Source organism: Asterias amurensis, chromosome 4 (assembly GCF_032118995.1).
Source record: "Asterias amurensis chromosome 4, ASM3211899v1".
In the NCBI taxonomy this organism is placed as follows: Eukaryota; Metazoa; Echinodermata; class Asteroidea; order Forcipulatida; family Asteriidae; genus Asterias; species Asterias amurensis.
Window position 1 is genome coordinate 26,568,533 of NC_092651.1, and position 21,066 is coordinate 26,589,598.

Here is a 21,066-nt window from a genome sequence, read left to right on the forward strand (position 1 = left end):
GTAACCCAATGCGCTCAGTAAAGCTAAAGAGAATAGAAAAGAATGCATGAAAAAGGACAACAACAACCTTTACAAACGGTGCTAGCTGCCGCCAAATCCTTTCAAACAACAGACACTGACTGAAGTGAGGTGAGACATTTTATGTATTGAAGGTATATCATAGCATTATAATGTGCTTATGACATGTTTTTGTCCGTTAATTGTGTTTTGCTGTTTTCTCTAATTTAATTGTGATGGATAAACGGCAAGCCAAGTGCAAATTATTATTATTATTATTTATTCGACCAATACAAGGTACAACAAACAAGTTACAATAGCACAAGACAGATCATTAACGGGAAAAAAACAATTATGAAAAAGCAAGAAATGAGGAAAATAAATACAGAATAAAATAAAAGAATAAATAAGGTTAAATTACATTAACTTAAATAAATTATTTGAAAAAGAAAACAAAAGCAAAACAAAAAAACAATAAGAGGGCGGCTGAGGGCGGAGCATGCAGGAGGAAAACAGAACCAAATGGGAACGACAACCATAAGGGATAAAAAACAAGGACAAATCATGCGGGTCAGGGGTAACAAAAGTAAACCAAATTACTGTTGCTCGGAAGCATGCTACCCCACGCATGACCAAATGCAATGCACTGCGAAAATGCAACTGCATTATGTTTGCCCTGCTGCCCAGTGCTTGTGTTAATATTTTGGTGGTTTTGAAGAGTGCATATGTCATGATATAGTGTAGTAATGTTACTGTACTTTAGACCTGAATAAAGGTAGGGTCTTTTTTTTAAGATTGTGATTTTTGCAAATGTAATGCTGATTTGTTGGCAAAATTAATCAAGAAAGATACTGATTAAAACTTAAAATTCACACCAGAAAGTTTCAGCTGAATTCAACTTTGTGTCTTTTAGTTTGTTGTGATAATCGCAATCCTCCATCCTCTGTGAGCGCTGGAACGATTGAGGATTACCATTATTGCAACTAAAGTGTCTACTAAAGTACTAGCTGCGATAAATAACCCTCCTGCCGACGGCGGAGGTGGAGGCTTCGCTGTTGGCAGGGGGGTTACGTTAAGTGGCTACGCACATGTGGATGTTCATCATGTTGAGAAAAGAGAAGAAAAAAAGTGCAACTTAATACTAAACACAGCTTTCTTGAACAGACAACAACCCTCAAAAATCTAATCAAACGATCCATGCATAATAATAATAATACAAAGTTCTTATAAAGCGCACATATACAAGACTCTAGATCAAGGCGCTGAACATGATGTTGGAAATGTGTGCAAATGATTGGTGGAAATGTAGATGAGTTGTGTCCGTTTGTTCCATTTTGTCAAAAAAGTTCTGACATTTGAGGTGGCATCTTTTTTTAATCATGTTTTTTTTATTGTTATAACCTCAATGTCAAAGTAAAATACAAAAAGTCGAAGCTTATGAATTGAATTACAAATCTCTTTTCTTTTTTCACAGATAAGAGAAGCGGACAATTTGTAGCTGTGATGTGATGTCAGACTCAAATTATCGAATCCGGAATTTGATTGGTCACTTGCAGGGCACCAATCAAGGTCAGGTAAGGATATAAGGATGTGGTGTGTAACCCTCCTCCCAACGATTACTCCTAGAACTATGAGGTCCGCTATCGTCTCACAAAGTTTGCAGAACGAACCTCATAGTACTATATAATAGTATTGCAAGTTTGCATCTGAGGTAAAGAAAATTAATTATGGTTTTTACCCATACACCGAAAAGTAAAATATTCTTTATCCCCGATGCAAAGTTAACATCCATTATATATCGTTGCGGTACCCGCTGCCAAAACATAGGATTCAAACTTCCTCCAGCTACCGGGTAACCTCGGTAGTCTGGTTGGTAAGACACTGCTCTAGAATTGTAAGAGACTTGGGTTCGAATCCCACTTAGTAACATGCCTGTGATAGTTTTTCACAGGACTTGGGACAATACTGAGTATACAATGCAAACCCACATCTGTGAATGGGAAAATATAAACAAATTAATACTCATAGTTCTATGAGTAGGTAGCGATCAATCCTCACTTATTTGTTCCCTCCAAACTTCAGGATTATCCCAACTTTAGTTTGGACCAGTCCCGGACTGGGGCCGAGTGTTGTAGTATTGAGATGGCCAAACCATACCTGGGATCCAGAGATCTCTCACCATGCCAGGGATCAGGATTTATAAGCAGCTATTTACAAATTGCATTGGATGGTCGCAATGTTGCGCACTAGAACTCCTGTGCCAGCACTCAGCAGGTAGCAATGGTAAAACTCAGGTTTGTGTATACCATGGACTACTATAACGATTGATTCTTATCAATAGGATACTTTCCAACGCTAGGTGGCAGCAGACTTACCGGATAAATTTCCATTGTTTACGTAGTTCTGAACATGCGCATAATTCTGAGAACATTGGATTTACCTGGTAGGTCTGCTGCCCTCTATCGTCCCAAAAAGTCTCCCATTTGTCTGGGAGGCACCTGTTAATACCCCTCCTGGGTAAAAAGAAGCAGTTTGTAATAGTTTAGCCTCGGTGGTTAAAACCACCGAGCTGATTATCAGCAAAAAAAATAGCTAAGCACAAACCAATTTTGCTTACCAGAATAAGGTCACCGACCAAAATACCATTCAATGTGTACAATTTGCAAATGGTTTCCTACAAACATTGGCTCAGTAAGAATAATTTTAGTATTATTGTCTGATAAGCAGCTCTATGATATTTGCAAGAACTTGAGTTCAGTGCTTGAGACCGCTCAGCCATGACACACTAAGTTGTTTTCTTCATTTCTCTAGAGTTTACTGATTTATTATTATTTTAATTTGTTTTACGCAGACTGTACTTCTTGGGCTTAACGAGAAATCATCAACAATGGCAGGTAGTCCTTTAACTACTCATGTACTAGACACAGCGCTAGGCCGACCAGCTCAAAACCTTGCTATCGACGTGTCTTATCAGCGTTCAGAATCTCAAGAATTTGATGTTATTGCGAGAGGGTAATGAATGGATTGTACCTTTTGACTTATATATTTCAGGCATGATATTCTGATTTTCGATTTTTATAATGTACATCTAACTATTACATAGTGATTTTTAAACTGTTGTTTGTATTATGGACACCAAGTAGTACACAATTTGCTTAGGCCGATACCATTCTTAGAGCTTAGTCAAGTATTAATTTTTTCAGGATTGTTTGAAGCTCTCTTTAAAAAAAAATCACAAATAAATATCAGCAACTAACTGGAAAGACAAAACAGTCGTAATTTAAAACTAATTTACAATTTCCTTCATTTTTATTTTCCTGATTTGTTTCTAATCCAGGAAAACCAACAGTGATGGTAGAGCACCCAACTTGTTAACTCAAGATCAGTTCCTTGCTGGAGTCTACAAGATCAAGTTTGATACAGGAAGTTACTTCAAAACAATCCCGACTGTTGGGTTTTACCCATATGTAGAGGTAAGTGAAAGCAGGGCATGATTGCATGGTAGTTTTGAGACTTACTTTTGTCTATTAACCCTAACCCAACAGTTGAGAAGTCTCCCATTTTTCAAAAAATCTACTATGTGCAATGGAACATATAGAAAGACAAGATCTCAAAAGGACTTGTCTACCTAGCAAGTAGATATTACCATGGAGGAAGGAAGTGAAGGAGTTTGAATGAATGGACTTGAACAGCTGAACTCGTGGTACCGGGGCTGTTAACGACACCTCGTAACCACCCACATACCTTATACAAACAATGGGTGACCTGGCGTATGTGAGTTTGGGCATGCACTTGGTTCTTCACGCAGCTATGGCGTCGTATGTCGTATGGATATGTTAAAGAAAAAACTTCTGTTTTGAGACCTGATGAAACTTTCAGACACTTTCACCCACCTCAAATCGAAGGAAAAAAAATTGAATAGCAACCACCCTCGTGTGCTAATACCCAAATTTTGAACCACCGCTAGTGACAGGAAAGTAGCAAAAAATGCAAAACAAATGCTATGATATTTCCATGAAAACACCACAAATGGTAAAAGAAGAATCTCAATGCAATCGTTTCTACCATTTGCGCATCCATGAAAGACAAAGAAAATACTATGCGCATGCAAAAACCGTGTATTTTTGCAATTCTTGTCTCCAATGAGTCATCTTTACACGCAGGCAACAGTGCAGAGTGGCGGTACCACTCCTTCTGTACAAAGAGATCTAATCACGCTGGTTAAGCGGCCATCCTGCTGGAGGTCTCCTATCTTTTCCCACTGGTTAGATAGGGGCAATGTCAGGGTTTTCTGTTGTTACTCTGTGGTTAGTCTCGTCGTTCAAACTCCTTCTCTTATAATATTACACATGTTATCCCTGCAAACCAAAATCACCATTTACATTGATACCTCACCACGTGAGCCATGCCTAAAATCCCATAGCCCTTACCCTATTTAGTGATTTACTTGGACCTACGTCAACTCCCAAACTGTTGGACTCAAACGATGGTGGTATGCATGATCCCATGTAAAGCATAAACGTTTTACTAGTGCAGTTCTCAGTCCAACACCATTCATTTAATCAACACCAAAGCTGTTGGACTCTGATTATGGTGGTACAGCTGATCCCGTGTATAAAATAAATGTTTTACTAGTGCAGTCCTCAGTCCAACAAAACCGTTCAGTTACTCCACACCAAAACTGTTAGACTTTGACTATGGTGGTTTAAGATAGCTCAGTTTATTAGTGCAGTCCTCGTTCCAAAACCATTTGGTAAAATATATTTTTACCCTCCTGTATTATTTTTCTCTTTTTTCGTTCTTTCACAGGTTGTGTTTGAGATTCATAACCCAAATCAACATTACCACGTACCTTTACTTCTAAGTCCATATTCCTACAGTACCTACAGAGGTAGCTAATGAGATGCTGGATCAGGTCCCAATTTCCTCAAAGCCTGTTAGCACAACAAAATTGATAAGCACAGAAATCTTGCGCAGCTAAAATTAAAAAAAGGTTAGCAGCAAAAAACAAGTTTACATTGTTTTTCGCTTCTCATTTTTTTTTTTGCAAAGAAATTTGAGCAGGGGTATTTTCATAGCAAAATACTGCTTAGCAAATTTCCTAAGCAAAAAATGGTTTGGGCACCAGTTTCAACAAAATTAGTGGACTTTTGGCTGGTAACCAGTTTCTGCTAAGCAATATTGTTCGGTGCTTAGCACGTTTTTGTGCTTACAGGCTTCATGACTTTAGGCCCAGGAGGGTAGCAGAGCCTCTTAGCTTACAGTGAAAACTCCACAAGGAGGCTGTATTTTGGGATGGAGCTGATTGAAAGGAATCACCATGGTACAGTGGTTTAGCCTGCAAGACTTGCAACCACAAGGTTGTGGGTTTGAATCCTACCGAGCTAACCTCTAATTTCACCGACTAGAAAAAGTGTTTTCATCTAGTTACGTAATTACAATTTTGTATCATAGATGTTAAACCAATAATTGTATGAGGAAAATTGGCTGTTGCCAGCTTGATGTTTATATCCCCTTGTGAGAATTTGCAGAGAACCCTTGACGGGAAGATCATCTTAACAAACAAACAAACAAACAGACAAACGAACAATCTGTGAAGAAGTATATGGTGATAATTAATTGTTCAATTATGCTTAAGAAGCCAGTTTTGGGGTAGCTAGTGGGTGAAGCACTTGCCTCTTACTGTTGTGGCTCTGGTCCGATTTGTATTTTAATAGATCATCCTTGTGTCAATATAGTCTGTACTGATTTTATATCTAGACGTCTTCCTCAAAATTATGTTTACTTTAATTACTTAAGTTCGCATATTACTTTAGTGATCTTAAAGATATGAAACTTTGCTTTATTATTATCTTATATTTCAAGTTAATTTTTCTTTGAACAATTTTTAAAATTAAACAAATTCTGTTTACAAAAATTCTGCTAATCTTTTTCAAAACACAAAAGGGGTGTTTTTACAAATAAGATAAAGATTGGTAAATCTTTTTATTTAAATTAACCTTACTTGGAAAAATCTTATTCAAATAATCAAATTAACATATGTAATTCTGTAATTAACAAGAACACTTTGTACATGTTATATATTCCTGTATTTTTATTGAGGAATAAACAGAAAACAAGTTGTGATGTAAATCAATTTGTTGTTTTATTTCATTGTTCTTTGATGTTCGATACCCTCTTTTTTCTTTTTTCTTAATGTTATTTTTGGGGGAGAAAATTCTCTGAAAAGGACTTCTAGAATTGCTAATTTAATAAAATAATGGGTGGGAGGAGTATTTGATACAAGGGATAATTCTGTTAGTGTTCACCTCATTTCCTGCCCCCTCCCTACTCCAAAACTGACACGCCCCTGTATGATCATGCTCAGTGGCGATTCAGATTCCCTTTTCAGTAAATAGACTCCTGTGTTATTGGATGATTTCATATTAAAGGCAGTGGACACTATTGGTAATTTTCAAAGACTAGCCTTCACAGTTGGTGGGTCTCAACATATGCATAAAAAACAAACCTGTGAAAATTTGAGCTCAATCGGTCATCGAACTTGCGAAATAATAATGAAAGAAAAAAACACCCATGTCACACGGAGTTGTGTGTGTTGAGATGGTTGATTTTGAGACCTCAAGTTCTAAATCTGAGGTCTTTAAATCAAATTCGTGGAAAATTACTTCTTTCTTGAAAACTATTGCACTTCAGAGGGAGCCGTTTCTCACAATGTTTTATACCATAAACCTCTCCCCATTACTTGTCACCAAGAAAGGTTTTATGCTAATAATTATTTTGAGTAATTACCAATAGTGTCCAGTGCCTTTAAAATAAAATGAGGCACGGTGTCTATGTATTCTATAATCTGTCAATGAAGCCTGCAACCTATTAATCCCAACATTGGAAGACGGTAAAACACTTGCGGATATGCGGCTACATATTTAGTCCTTATGATGTCCTCTTTCGGCCACCGTCGATATTGCCCGTGACGTCAATCATCCGGGAACTTTATTAATCAAAGATGGCGCAGTTTATGGAGATTGAAGAGTTGTGCAAAACCTGGGAGAAAACGGGTCGTAGTGAGTTGTAAGTTTCATCATTTGAAGAACTTTTCAACCCTGTTTATAGCTGTAAAAGCCAAGACGAATCTGGCTCGAAAATGTGTGTTTACGGAGAGTTTATTTCATTAAAAAGAGGCTTTTCTTCTGGAAGCCGAAATGTAGTTTCACATCGGCGGATCTTATTCAGCTTTCTCACGTCGGTTTGGTTGGGAGGTCGAGGTCGCAGCAGCGGTATTACGTGAGTACGGCTGGCCGTTGTCCATTCACTATGAACGGCAGGCAGCACATGCAGCATCGTTGGATGAAAGTTACCAATCGAGAGATAGTTTCCCACCACTCAAGCTAGGGAAGCTAGAAAGATTCATCTAGAAAATGGAGTCGGGAAAAAGTCAGTCGACATGGCGAGCAATAGCAGAAAAAAAGGTTGCAACGGAAAGAAGAAGGGCTTGTTTTTCGTCCAAGCACGTCAAGAAGAGCAAGCCAAGCTAAGCTTCATCGTCGTCCATTACATCTACATGCCATGAACCACCAAGCCACGCATCACGCTCACTGACCACCAAGAAAAACCAGCAGGTGGAATGAATCCAGCGCAACAAAGATCAACGGTAGAGTGGTTCTTCAATCGGCACTTTCCTGTAAAATCAGTGCCGTCAAATCTGCTAAGTTAGATCAAGAAGGAAAGCAGCAAATCCGGAGTTCCAGATGATGAGATCCTGCATTATTGGTTGTATGTATGGCACGATATCATTATCATCATGTCGATATCGTTATCCTCATGCAAGACCAGCAAGTTTACCCCCATCAACAAAGCAGATGACACCTCGTATCAGCATCAGCTAGTTGTCCCCCCCCCCAAATATTGACTATGAACTCGAAACAAATGACAAGTAGGCATATCTAGCCTACCACCAATATACCACGTTGATGCTTGCCATTTTCACACGTACTCCACTAGACAGAGGAATCTACACCAACACAACAGACCACATCTGCAACAGTTCTACCATGAACAATCAAATTTTTGTGTTGGAAGTCGGCGTACACTTCACCAGGAACACTAAAAAGTTAAAAGTTGGCTCAACATACTCATACTGACACATCAAGCTTCAGTTTTTGTCAATATTCTTCTTCAGTGAAAATCATTTCACCCCAAACCTCTGCAAGGACGAGATGAAGAGATACATCCATGACTCTGAGTCTGATGTTTGAAATCTGTGAAACTTGTTGCCTCTCTTGCATGTTCCACAATTTCAACCCAACTGAGCTTTGTCAACTGAGATTGTACCCAACTTTAAAACACAGCACCCCCACACCCCCACAACAAGGAAAATCGCTACACTTCCTGTTTGTGCATTCAGCTCGTTTCCACATTGTCAGATAATCTGCGTTACAGCTCGCTTAGCACATTCCATGGATGATCCCCCCACCCCCGCTCCCCCTTCAAGATTTTCGGCTTACCCTCTCTTTCAAAATGAGGTCAAAGATCATTCCTGGACATCGTTGCCCTGGCACACCGTACCAATTTCTCATCATTCACTCTTGACAAAAGCAAGAACATTTTATTTGGAAACTCAAATGGAAACTCCACAAGATTCAACCAACCTCAGACATTGTACATGTTGGTTGGAAGATCTCATCAGCTTCACTACATGTATCATTATGTTGACCTTAAAAGTAATGAATTACTTTGTTGTTGTCATCGTTGTTTTTCCCACCCTAAAAAAAAAGTAATGAAAAGAAGTCATTCACTCTTCAGAGATGAACTCAATGACACTGTGCATCTTCAGAATGCAATGCTCCAACTCATAATGACTAACATCTTAAGTTTGTAATGAATCAAGTGAACCGTTCCGCTCTTCTTGCAATTTGGATGTACTTTGTTTTTTCCATGAATCGGGAAGAAACCTGTCTTCGATTTCGATAGTACCAACAACCGTCGGGACATAAAAATGTGATGTTTCTTTCATTTTCACTTTCATTTTGTGGGAATTGTTTGAATGGGCAATTGAATCTCACAGCTACACTGATACTAATACGAGGTACATGATCTGTGTTCCGTGTCAGTTTGACCATGACAGACAACACATGATTATGGATGCTGGATATTTCTTTACGGCTAAATTGTTCAGTGTGTCAACAAGGCAACTTCATGTGAAACATGAATGCAAAACAACTGCAAAGTGGTGTCTAATGTGATTTTTTTTTCATGATTTCTGAGGGAAACCAGCGAAACTTAATTACAGAACAAACAAAAAAGAAACAAATTTGCTAATATTTTAAAGTGATTGAGACACACAAAAATGTAGCGTACTCTGAAAGTAGTGCCTTTTTTTGCGTGTGACAATTTTGGCTACTTGTGTGTGTTGCAACATTCAAAAGATTGCAAAAGTTAACTTTAGTTTAATTTCACTGAAATTGAAATTTTACATAAGGCAAAGGGCAAATGAGTCCAAAGGCAACTTCTAAACACGTATTCAATCTTAGTTTTGTTTTGGAAAAGGCCATTGTTTATCAATGGTTTAATCAAATTTTTGTTTGCCTGTAAAAAATTATGCTGGCGAGTAAAATGTGAAAGAGGGAACATAAAGCCGTCTTTAAAATTTTACTTTGATAGAAAACTGACCTTTGCAGTTGTTTCATGTTTGATCTGTAGCTTCTGTTATTTTCTCAGTTTGCATGATTTGTTGAATCAACCCCCATAAATATTTTCTATTGTCATAACTTCGGTACAATGAGGAGGGTTTTTCCAAGTTTTTGGTTTTTTTTTTTTTTTTAAATTGGGGGCTAGGCTTAAATTTTAAGTTTGCCCTGGGCACGCTGAACTGTTGACGTTTAGTTTTAGAAGCTGAACTGTTATTAGCTGGATCATTTAAAGGCAGTGGACACTATTGGTAATTACTCAAAATAATTATCAGCAAAAAACCTCACTTAGTAATGAGTAATGGGGAGAGGTTGATAGAATAAAACATTGTGAGATACAGCTCCCTCTGAAGTGACGTAGTTTTCAAGGAAGAAGTAATTTTCCACAAATTTGATTTCGAGACCTCAAGTTTAGAATTGGAGGTCTCGAAATCAAGCATCTGAAAGCACACAACTTCGTGTGACAAGGGTGTTTTTTATTTCATTATCGCGCAACTTGCACAGTTCCACTAACCAATTTAGCTCAAATTTTCACAGGGTTGTTATTTTATGCATAAGTTGAGCTACACCAAGTGAGAAGACTGGTCTTTGACAGTTACCAATAGTGTCCAGTGTACAAAATTAATATCAATTGCTGATCACCGAGTCGGACATTTAAATCTTGTTCAAACAACTTGATATGGAGTGACATAGGAGAGGTCAGAGGATATGGGGGATTTGGACCATTAGCTGGCAAAAATGCATATTCTGTAAATTATATACTATCAAGTTTTACGTGATTCTTATTAAACAAAACAAACAAATTCTTGTAATTATGTTTTTATGTTTTTTAAGACTTTGTACGATGGAAACTCTAAAATTGGTTGTACAAGTTGTGAAAGTCACTGGACACTATCAGTAATTACTCGAAATAATTTTTAGCATAAAAACTTACTTGGTAACAAGCAATGGAGAGCTGTTGATAGTATGAAACATTGTGAGAAACGGCTCCCTCTGAAGTAAAGTAGTTTTCGAGTACGAAGTAATTTTCCACTAAATTATTTAAATTGGATTTTGAGACCTCAGAATTAGATTTTGAGGTTTCGAAATCAAGCATCTGAAAGCACACAATTGCGTGCGACAAGGGTGTTTTTTCTTCCATTATCATCTCGCAAGTTCGACAACCAATTTAGTTCAAATTTTCACAGGTTTGTTATTTGGTGCATATGTTTAGATACACCAAGTGAGAAAACTGGTCTTTTCTATTACCAAAGGTGTCCAGTGTCTTAAACCATTCTCACTAATACATTTGAAAACCTTACATAAACTTCGTTGACCCTTTTTTTTAAATCTAGAATATTTTATATTCATTTTTTTTCTAATCAAGCTTTGTTTTTTCAGTGGATTTACATGTTAATGTATAATAAGTGAACAATTTTGACACCCAGTTTTTAGATTTCCAGTATATTTTGACATCCTTTTACCAAAACCTGAATAAAACCTTACACTTAAGTTTCATCTTCCAGAGGGCAAAGCCATAGTATTTTCATTTTGCAAAAGGCACCATCTTGGCCTGAAAGTTGAGACTTTGGATAGCTGTTATTTAAGTTTGTAAATTATGTGCTTATTTCATCATTTTGATGAGGGTACCGTAATTATGATTTTTATTTTCATAAAAATCAGGTTATAAGCCTGCTCATTATTATGTTTACTTTAAATTATTTGTTAATTTTTGTTAGAACTGTAAAAATCAAACTATGACGGATCTAATGCAGAAGTCCTAGTCTCCATTTGATAATGCTGTTTTGCAGTAGAGCTAAAAGCAAGTTGTTTCCTCTGCAAAACAATTCATTGCATGTTTGGGTTGGGTTTTTTTTTTTGGGGGGGGGGGGGGGCTCATATCATGATTCTGGGTACCATAATTATTCTCTACTAAGCAGTTTGTGTTTAAAAGCTTTATGAGGTGGGGCACACAAGTTACAGAGTTTGTCTCTATGTCAGGGCTTCAGCTTTTGACTAGACCTCTGGGTGTCAAAGCTATACTATTCTGTCTGGGCCTTGGCTGTGGCTTTGTCTAGACCACTGTGTGTGCCATTGCTGCACATTTCAGTGGTTTTGGCAGTGGCTTTGACTGCCAAAGCTGCATCTTTACAGGGCTTTTGCTCTGGCTTTGGCTGGACAATGTAATGTTTGTGCAAATTTTGCATACTTTCAAGGCTGTGGCTTTGACTAAACTACTGTGTCAATGCTGCATCCTTACAGGGCTATGTACATGGTTTTGAGTAGACCCGTGTTTGTGGCTGCTTCCTTACTAGGCTTTGGCTAATTGACTAGTAGACCTATGTCTGCCAATGCTACATCCTGACATGGCTATGGCTTTGACTAGACCATTGTGTGCGAATGCTGCCTCCTTGCAGGGCTTTGGTTATGGCTTTGACTACACAACTGTCTGCCAATGCTGTATCCTGACAGGACAGTGGCTGTGGCTTTAACTGGACCACTGTGTGCCAATGCAGGGCTTTGGCTATGACTTTGACTAGAATACTCTCGGCCAATGCTGCATCACTGCTGCTATAGTAAACAGCCACAGTAAGCCAAAGTCGCTTGAACCCCAACTCCTTTGAGTGACTTACAATCATCCTTCCTCGATCTAACAAAATCCAAAACCATACTAAACATAAGCGCAACCCACACTAGCAACTGTGAAGTACAAAATAAGCCAATGCTTTGTAACAGGATACATGAAACTTGGAAATTCTTCTATTTCAGAGTTAGAAACGCCCTCCAAGTAGGTGAGGTTTGTGGTAGCATCATGTATATCTATTTTTTGAGTAGTGTTTGTTCTGAAAAGAACCAATGGTTGATAATTCGCAATTTCAAGCAGTATGCTTTTAATCGTCTTTAGGAGAAAGAATTACACATGGTGCTACTGTAAAACGCACCTTATTTTCACCCTACAAAGTTTCAAACTGCGAGTTTACAAACATACTAGCCTCTGTGTTGTTGGTCAATAGGCTTTCTAAGATGTGACATTAAAGCCATTGGACACTTTCTGTTAACAGTATTGTCCAAGGCCTACACTTCATGTATCACAACTTCTATATAAAATTAAAAACCTGTGAAAATTTAGGCTCAATCAGTCATCGGAGTCGGGAGAAAATAACGTGAAAACCCACCCTTGTTTCCGCATGTTTCGCCGTGTCATGACATGTGTTGAAAATAAATCTGTAATTCTCAATATTCAGAATTGATATTGTTTTAATGTTTTCTCATTTCATGGAATAATATTTCAAGAGAAGTATTTCACCATCGCCTTCTGTAAACCCTATAAGTTATTTGTAAATCTGTAAACTTTTAATTTTGTTTCTGTACCGAAAGTGTATAATGGCTTTAACTTGATGTAATCAGGACTCATATATAGAAGCTTTCCCCCTTATCTAGAAACTCTTTAACAAAAAATCAGTATCTTTTAAGAAAATACTTTGGACTTGGTGTCCAACACATCAGAAATTCACCTTTGAGTCTAAGGAAAAACAAATCTTTTCAATTTTGATCATTTTGATCCCTTATCATGTTATGTTTTTTCTAGCCTTTACTGAGGTTCATATAATGTTCATTGTCATGTAAAGAAATGTACCAGTGTCAAAAGCACATTTTGTATTCATACAATGGCTGATAAAAAAGTCTGGTGTTCATGACTTTTGTGATCTACTTACATACATGGAATAACAAACCAGTACAAATTTGGGCTAAATCCGTTGTGCGGGTCGGGATAAATAGTGGAAAAAAAACATGCACAATTTTCAACATGTAAAAATATCCTGAATTCCGAAATCAGCTGTTGTATATTTTAGGTTTTCTGGTATAATTTTCTCAAATATGACTTTCTTTTCAGAGGGAAATATTTCACAGGAAAAAAATGGTTCTAGTTTGAACTTCTTAATCAGTAAGCTTTCTGACTAAAATTAAACAATTAAGTTTTTTTCCCTTTATCCTGTATAATACCTTGTAATTCTAGTTAAATAAAGTTATCCTGCTCCTGTAAATTACCTTTTAATTATAGTTACATAAAGTTAACTTGCACATGTATCACTCTTATGTGTATCAATGCCCCTTGGTTTATTGCCTTGGTGCCCTTTGAAATGTTCCAGTACGAATGTGCCTGTATTTCATATATAAAAACACCTAACTCATTTATTTACCATAAAGATTTCAATACATTTTTAAACTGCATGTATGATGATTCGAATAAATAGTAAAAAATTAACAGTGCGTTTGTGACTGATCACTTATTAGAAAATTAACTATGTTTAACTGGCATCTATTTATTTGTACAATCAATTATAATACTTTTCACTCTTTTCACTATTATCTTCCCCCACACTGCAAAAATTGCAATCTAAATCAAATAATTACCACTTGGGTCAATTTTATTGGTAGGCCTACAGCGGAACTCTGTGCTTTTGTCCTTAGAATTATGTGCTTTAAATACATGGCTTTACAAGCGCAGAATTCTGCTGTAAACAGTGTCATTTTATTAGACCCTACTCTCTCTAGTTATCCTGATTCTTGAAGCATATTTTACCTTTTGAAATTAATTTGAAATGGGAACCTGTGTTTGTACATATTTAATTGTTTTTACAAATACATTGTTTTCCTTTATGTGTGTTTTCCTTTTTAGTTTAAAGCAGTGTCGCTCTCAGATTGCCCTGGCAACAAATGATGGCATCATATCGGCTGACTCTCAAGGTAAACCAATTTCCTCTAAACTCTCACTGCGTTCTTTGACAGTAGTCCACTGGCCAAATGCTAGTTGAAACACCTGAGGAACAGTCAAAATTCACAATCCAAGTGATCCGACTGGTTAGTTCACCAGTGTTGGAAAGCATTGAATATAAGGTTGTTGGTGGTTTGTATCTATTTCTTAAAATTGCTTTGCCTCATTTTTGGCCCAATTTTATTGATCGAAAGTGGTATCCAAAGTTTTATCTTGCAAAAAGAAACATTCAGTTTCGACTTTACTTGTGGGTGGATTTTAGATCATTTTTTCGAACGTATACTGGTACACATTTTTTACTTGAGGACTTTTCGGTTGATATGAGAATAAAATTGCAATACTGAGCTGACGATTTCATTTGAAATATTGACTCGCCATGCAAGTCTCGGTCAGAAGAGAAGTTGAGGTCAAACCCTAGCAGGTTGATATCGACAGTGGATGAAAACGAGTTCTGTTATTAAATGTACACCAGTGACATTGTTGTTAACCATAGTGCTCACTCACTGATTATTTTACAGGATTACGAGATGCTTTGTATGGCATCATTTGGCAGTGCCTCAAAGGAGCATTCAAACCAGACGTCGCAACAGCAGCTCTCGCTGATGTTTCTGTAAGTTATTCTCCAATCGGCTTAAAAAAATCCAACCACCCCAAAATTTGATTTTTTAAATATTGAATAGCTTCATAATATAGGCCTAATCTATAGACGATGTGACCTATGTTTAGATTTAAACCACCTTCTGTTGAAAAAATACTGTATACGTCATGTTTCGCCGGGCAAAAAGACACGTAGTCATGGTAAGATTGCATACCATTTCTAGCTGGCTGCCAAAACACAAAGGTTTTGCCCGGCGGTATGCGCGCGATCATGTTATGGTTTTCGTGTGACGTCAGAGGCCACATCGTCTATACACTGAAGAACAAAGTATTGCCTCAAATGAACCAGATATGTTAGATCAAATGTCTCCAACATTGGGAGTTTTCAAAAAAGCACTTTCTAGTTTAATCAGGAAATAAATGAATGCTTTTTGGCAGCCGGGTGTTTCATCTTTTTTGTTTGTAAATGATTACCGGTATGTATATTTTTTATTTACAAAAACTTAATTTTGATTTTCATTTTTCAAGACCAATTCGTCAAGAAGTTTGAAACAAAATCTTAATTTTGTTAACATTGATTACTCAGAGTGGCCCCCCGCTGAGCGGCAATTAGCAGAGTTTCTATTTCATAAACACTTTCGAGAAAGACTGCTAGGGTCGACGCGTCAGGCCACTAACAATTTATTGCATTTATAACCTTTGGTCTTTTGGTTGGTAAGTTATTTGCAACAGCTAATTCTACTTTCTCATAATCACTTTATATGATTTTGTATGTTTTTTGTTTATGCAGCACATGCACCCCGGCATTGGTTCCCTTATAGCAGACACATTCAGCATCATTGGTACGTAAACAAATTTTCATGCACTTATCAGGCACTTCTTTGAAATGGTTAAATGGCATTAAAGGTACTGGACACTAGTATTCTCAATTTGTGTATCCCAATATATGCATAAAAAACAAATCAGTGAAAGTGTTTACTCAGTTGGTCATTGTAGCTTTTAGAAAATAATAGGGGGAAAAAAACTTGTTGCATATATTTGTGTGCTCTCAGATGCCAAATTAAAAGCTTCAGACCTGAAGTGTTTTATTAATTGAGTGATAAATTACCTTTCTCAAAAACTACATTACTTCAGAGAGAGCTGTTTTATCACAATGTTTTATACCATCATCAACAGCTCTCCATTACTCGTTACCCAGTAAGTTTTTATGCTTACAATTATTTTGGGTAATTACCAATAGTGTCCAGCACCTTCAAAGAGGGGCTCTAAGGTCATTTAATTATTAAGGTTAAAAGCTTTCTTACCCTGATGTGAGTTTATTGTATGAAGCCAAGAAGGCCCCACATGGAGTCTTGTACCCTTAATACCCCTGTTTGTTTGACCCTAAACATTCCCAAAACCATCTCAACTCCTTAGGAAGATGCAGCACCAGCAGGGTACACAAGTTGCTGATACATGCGTATTTAACTGTTTAGATGATACAATTGGTGCATAGAGAAAGTACAGTTTTCAATAATTGGTGTCAAGTAGCAGTTGTGTGGCAACACTGTCTAGTTCCTTCATGGACTGCTCACCAGGCAACTGTGATAAACGCAGGCACTGGTGATGTTGGCAGCTGTTTGGAGGGCAGCTCCACACTTACAGGCTAGACTTGCAATCAAGCCCATCTTGAACATGTTTGCTAATTATTAACATCAACATCCCTTCAGGTACACATTTACCCTGGGGTGGATTTCACAAAGAGTTAGGACTAGTCTTATCTCAAGTTAGGACCAGTTACTCGTCCTAACTTATATCTCCCAGGACTAGTCCTAACTGAGATAAGACCTAACTCTTTGTAAAATAGAGCACTGGTCAGTTTCCCTTGTGGTGTATTACTTGAAGTGTTTTTGTTCTCCTGGTTTAAATTTTTTTTTTTATTTCTTTATTTTGCAGATATTGAAACAGTGTGTCTGGAGACCAAATCAGAGAGGGAGATTCTATTTGAGTTGTTGAAGCTGTGTGTTGTAAGTTGTTGGAAATCCTTTTATTCAAATACATTGAAGACTGTTTCATGAATTTAAAGCAACAACTTTAGTATTTAAAGGAAGGGTATATTTTTGTTATTGACCATAAAAAAATTATTTAGTAAGAAGCACTGTAGCTGTTGATAACGGATAACATTTTGAGAAAGGATCCCCTTCTGAGGAACGAATGTGGTTGCAGAGAGAGGGATTCAAGAAATGTTCTGTCCAAGTAACGCTTCGTTTAAAAACGTTTCTCAGATTGTGAATTCCAATTGCGGATTATTCTTTCTGCATGAACAAAACCGTTCCAGATTTTAAGCAGTGGTTACTGCAAAAGTTCTGCACCCGTTCTGTAAGCGAGGATTGTCATATAACAAGCAAAAATTCCTTCAAGCCGATTTGTCAATTACTGTAAGCACTTATTTTTCGCTTAGAGTAAACAGAGCCATGAAATTTGGTCTGGGGTTAATTGTTATTTTACAATCTGTCTCACTGACTTGTGACGCTTTTTCCCTTCTTTTTGATCCTCAGAAAAGTTTTCTAAGTGGGTCAATGCTGAAGGAACGCATGGAGTATGAAACACTTGAAGAAATCAAAGTCATCCAGAGCAAGCTAACCTTCAGTCAAAAATACGTACGACTTAAAACAAAGCTGTTGTAAGTACACCAAGTGAGAAGACTGGTCCTCGACAATTACCGATAGTGTCCACCGTCTTTAAGAAGCAAAGCTTATAGGCAATGGTTCCTTATGACATGCATATATAAATAACGTAGACACACTCACCTAATCTGTACTTAAATTAGTTTTAATTGTTGTTATTATTATCCATAGCTACAAGCAGCAGAAGTTCAACCTACTACGTGAAGAGAGTGAAGGTTACAGCAAACTAGGGGCGGAGCTAGCTCAGCTTTCATGTGGGACCCAAACCAATCATGAACAGCTTCTAGAAAGTATCAAATCTCTTATAGGTATGGACAATTCCTTATCTCTTTTAGACAAATAATATCAGACAAAGTGGTTGCAGACGGTATGCATTATTTTTCTTCAGAGATTTCATTTCGGAGGGAAAAATTTTACTGAAAAAATGGTTGTACTTAGTATGGTACCTTCAAGACCGCAATGGACTTTATTACAAATCAAAACAGTGGGTTATTTACTAGTTGATGATGTTATTTCCGGTAATTGAATGTTAACAGAATACCCAACCTACATTGTACATTGGCTTCCTATCTTTTATAAGAATTATCTTCACAGTTATGATCCTGATGCATAAAGTGTACCATAAACGAGCTCCAGGATATATCACAGACACGCTCAAATTGAGATCTCAACAAAGACTCTTGCTCCATTTTTGTTGTGCCAAGAACTAGCTATTAAACTTTTGCAGAGAGATCATTCTCCGTATATGGCCCCAAAATGTGGAATAAGCTTCCTGTACAAATTAACAATGCCAGCTCACTCACCTCATTCAAGACACTCCTTAAGGCTCACCTGTTCCAGCAGGCTTTCAAACTGTTCAACTGTGCCTAAGAGCAAACCTTTGGTTTTGGCGCTCTATAAAATCACTTTTGATTGATTGATTGATTCATTCATTCATTAATTGTCGACAGGTTGCTTTGATCTGGATCCTAACCGTGTCCTGGACATCATCCTGGAGGCGTTTGAATGTTCCCCACAGATGGACCAACTATTTGTACCGTTACTACAGAACTACATGTGTGAACCGCTGACTATATGCCACGTTCTGGGCTTCAAGTTTCACTTCTACAAGGTAAGTCATTGATGTTACGTGAGACTGAAACGATCCCTAAAATAGTCTGGTCCCGTTTTGATATGATGAGGTTCAGTTTTTTTTAATGCGTTTGCACACAGGGGACATGACGAAAGTAAGATAAAAACCAGTGGTGCCCTAAATACATAAAGCTGTTAAGCATAAACACAGGCTAATCCTAGAAAAAAAATGTTCCTCGTCTGAACTGTTCCCATGTTCACTTTGTCAATAGGAAGAAAACATTGCAACACCAGATTCTCTTCAGAAAGTAGCTGCGTTGCTTCTACAACATGAACTGGTGGACTTGGATGACCTGTACCCACATGTAAGTATATTTTGTACATTTTGGGCAATTCCCCACAGTCAAAATGAGTTTAATGTTCATTTATGTTTTGCACCAACTCTTTATGGACGACTTGCACTGGCCTTAACCCTTGCACTGACTTCATACGTGCCCATGCTCTGCCATTTTTGGGGAGTCAAATTGCGGCGTAAATATGTGATGCCCGTTTAATCTCATGTAAATTGACCCAATCAATATTTATTGAGTTAAAGATAGATTTGGGTACCAGGTTGGTTGGGGTACCTGAAAGACGGCGAGAGGATGGGAGCAGGGGTTTGAGGGTGGGGGGGGGGGGCGGGGGTGATGAAGGATAAGTGTCATTTTTGGGGAGATGATCTCGGATGAATTGGGTCAATAGAGAAAAATAGAAACTACAGTATCCTAAAAAGGAAACATTTATATTACTAGCGAGGAAGGGATTCAAACCCACACTTTCGGACTCCCAGGGATCAAGTTGGGTGGTGATTCTCTACAGATAATCAGGAAAAGTTATTTTTGTACTTTGTTTTTTTCCAGTTGATGCCATCAGATACAGATATCATGCAAACCTACAAGAAGTCCATCACAGAGGCTCGTCAGTTTGCTCGTAAGATGACCATCGTCCTGCTGTCTGATCGAGAGAAAGAAGAAGAGCAAGCGGAGAAAGATAAAGAGAACAAAGATGAAAGGGTGCGTACCTGTCATCATTCAAGTGCCATCTCAACACCTATCTTTTCAATCTTTCGTTATAAAGACACTGGACACCTCCAAGATTTTTCTTAGTTTGCATGAATCCTCTCTGATCTCAGATGTTCAATATTTATTTGTGATTGAATAAGAAAAAAATACTCTAGTTGCCTTTGAAACTGCGACCGATAGATTTTGTATCAGGGCTGTACCAACTGAGCTGTCTAGGCGTAATGTTAGCTGTCTCCCTAAAAAATGTTGCATTCCCCTGCTGCTTCCTAGGTTGAATTATAAACTTGGGTGTGGTCCCTGGCTATACCAAAGCAACCAGCTTTCCCTGACACTGCAGAAAGTTTTCTGAAAATAAGTCTTTCCATGCTCTCTGATGAAGGACTCTGAAAATCTCCATGATGATGTAAAATTTGTCCGTATAATGTGGAATGTAGTTCTAAATATCTCCCTGATTGCGATGTGCATAAGGTCTATAGTTTGTCTTGGAGTAGAACTTGTAAGGTTGGCAGTAACATGGTGATATTAAACGCAGTGTCTCTACTCTGTGTTTTGTGATCTTAAAGAGAAACAATGATTAAACAACTCTTTTTTTATCTTGTTAAACAGGCTCTAGATAATCAGAAGATTGGTTTGATTGAAGCAATGCTGAGGATCGGAGATTGGTCTCATGCTAAGCAACTCATTGACCGCTTACCACACTTCAGTGCTGTGTCTCATGCTCCTGTAGCTAAAGCACTCTGTGATCTCGTGGGATCTATGATTCAACCTCTCTACAAAGAGTGAGTTGTTGTTTTTGTTTTTTGTTTTTTTTTGTCAGACCTTATCACTGGTGGTGCAAAAACTTATATAGAATTGGTCATCAATTTACACTTCAAAATATGGATGTTAAATTGTTGATTTCTATTACAAGAATAGATAATTTCAGGTTGGTTTCTTTCCTTGCCTTTTCACCTCCAATTCGGTTCCAATTCCACATCAGTGGGTTTTCCCCTATTGGGGTTTCCCTCCCACATCTAAAACTGAACATTTCTTCTTGTTTCCTGGTCTGCTGTTGGATGTGTAACTAAACAAAATAAACATTTTTAAGTATAAGAATGAAGAAGCAATTGACTATATTTTTGAGCCATTAAGCGTTGTCTTTCAGTACAACCCTTCAAGGGGTTAGTGACGAAAAGTATCAATACAGGCTAAACGGTTGACTAAGCTAAGACCATCTAACACTCGTTTCAGACCGG

General features: G+C 37.6%; 2 protein-coding genes across 7 annotated transcripts in view; both read left to right on the forward strand.

Moving 5' to 3' along the window:
- The first annotated feature begins 35 nt into the window (after positions 1-35).
- Positions 36-6,004, forward strand: LOC139936027 (5-hydroxyisourate hydrolase-like). 4 transcript variants are annotated; one of them, XM_071930733.1, is made up of 5 exons: positions 36-124; positions 1,472-1,571; positions 2,849-3,009; positions 3,335-3,470; positions 4,807-5,998. In XM_071930733.1, the coding sequence occupies exons 2-5, from the start codon at positions 1,506-1,508 to the stop codon at positions 4,894-4,896; spliced, it is 453 nt and encodes a 150-aa protein (XP_071786834.1). In that variant the 5' UTR covers positions 36-124; positions 1,472-1,505; the 3' UTR covers positions 4,897-5,998. The 4 variants fall into 4 exon arrangements, with proteins under 4 accessions (XP_071786834.1, XP_071786833.1, XP_071786832.1 ...); XM_071930732.1 differs by having other exon boundaries at positions 42-152; XM_071930731.1 differs by having other exon boundaries at positions 42-129; positions 4,807-5,997.
- A 996-nt stretch (positions 6,005-7,000) lies between these two features.
- LOC139936209 (THO complex subunit 2-like) overlaps positions 7,001-21,066 on the forward strand; it is a 36,577-nt gene continuing 22,511 nt past the window's right edge. For all 3 annotated transcript variants that reach the window (XM_071930980.1, XM_071930981.1, XM_071930983.1), the window contains exons 1-11: positions 7,001-7,065; positions 14,341-14,408; positions 14,955-15,046; positions 15,824-15,875; positions 16,969-17,039; positions 17,571-17,695; positions 17,871-18,007; positions 18,650-18,810; positions 19,043-19,135; positions 19,670-19,822; positions 20,438-20,610. In XM_071930980.1, coding sequence (XP_071787081.1) covers positions 7,001-7,065; positions 14,341-14,408; positions 14,955-15,046; positions 15,824-15,875; positions 16,969-17,039; positions 17,571-17,695; positions 17,871-18,007; positions 18,650-18,810; positions 19,043-19,135; positions 19,670-19,822; positions 20,438-20,610 — 1,190 coding nt within the window. The remainder of the gene's footprint in view (positions 7,066-14,340; positions 14,409-14,954; positions 15,047-15,823; positions 15,876-16,968; positions 17,040-17,570; positions 17,696-17,870; positions 18,008-18,649; positions 18,811-19,042; positions 19,136-19,669; positions 19,823-20,437; positions 20,611-21,066) is intronic.

Coding starts and splice junctions, on each gene's coding strand:
- LOC139936027 (XM_071930730.1), top strand. CDS start 2,178: ATGCCAGGGATCAGGATTTATAAGCAGCTATTTACAAATTGCATTGGA. Junction 3,010..3,334: donor TTTGATGTTATTGCGAGAGG/GTAATGAATGGA, acceptor TTTCTAATCCAG/GAAAACCAACAGTGATGGTA. Junction 3,471..4,806: donor GGTTTTACCCATATGTAGAG/GTAAGTGAAAGC, acceptor GTTCTTTCACAG/GTTGTGTTTGAGATTCATAA.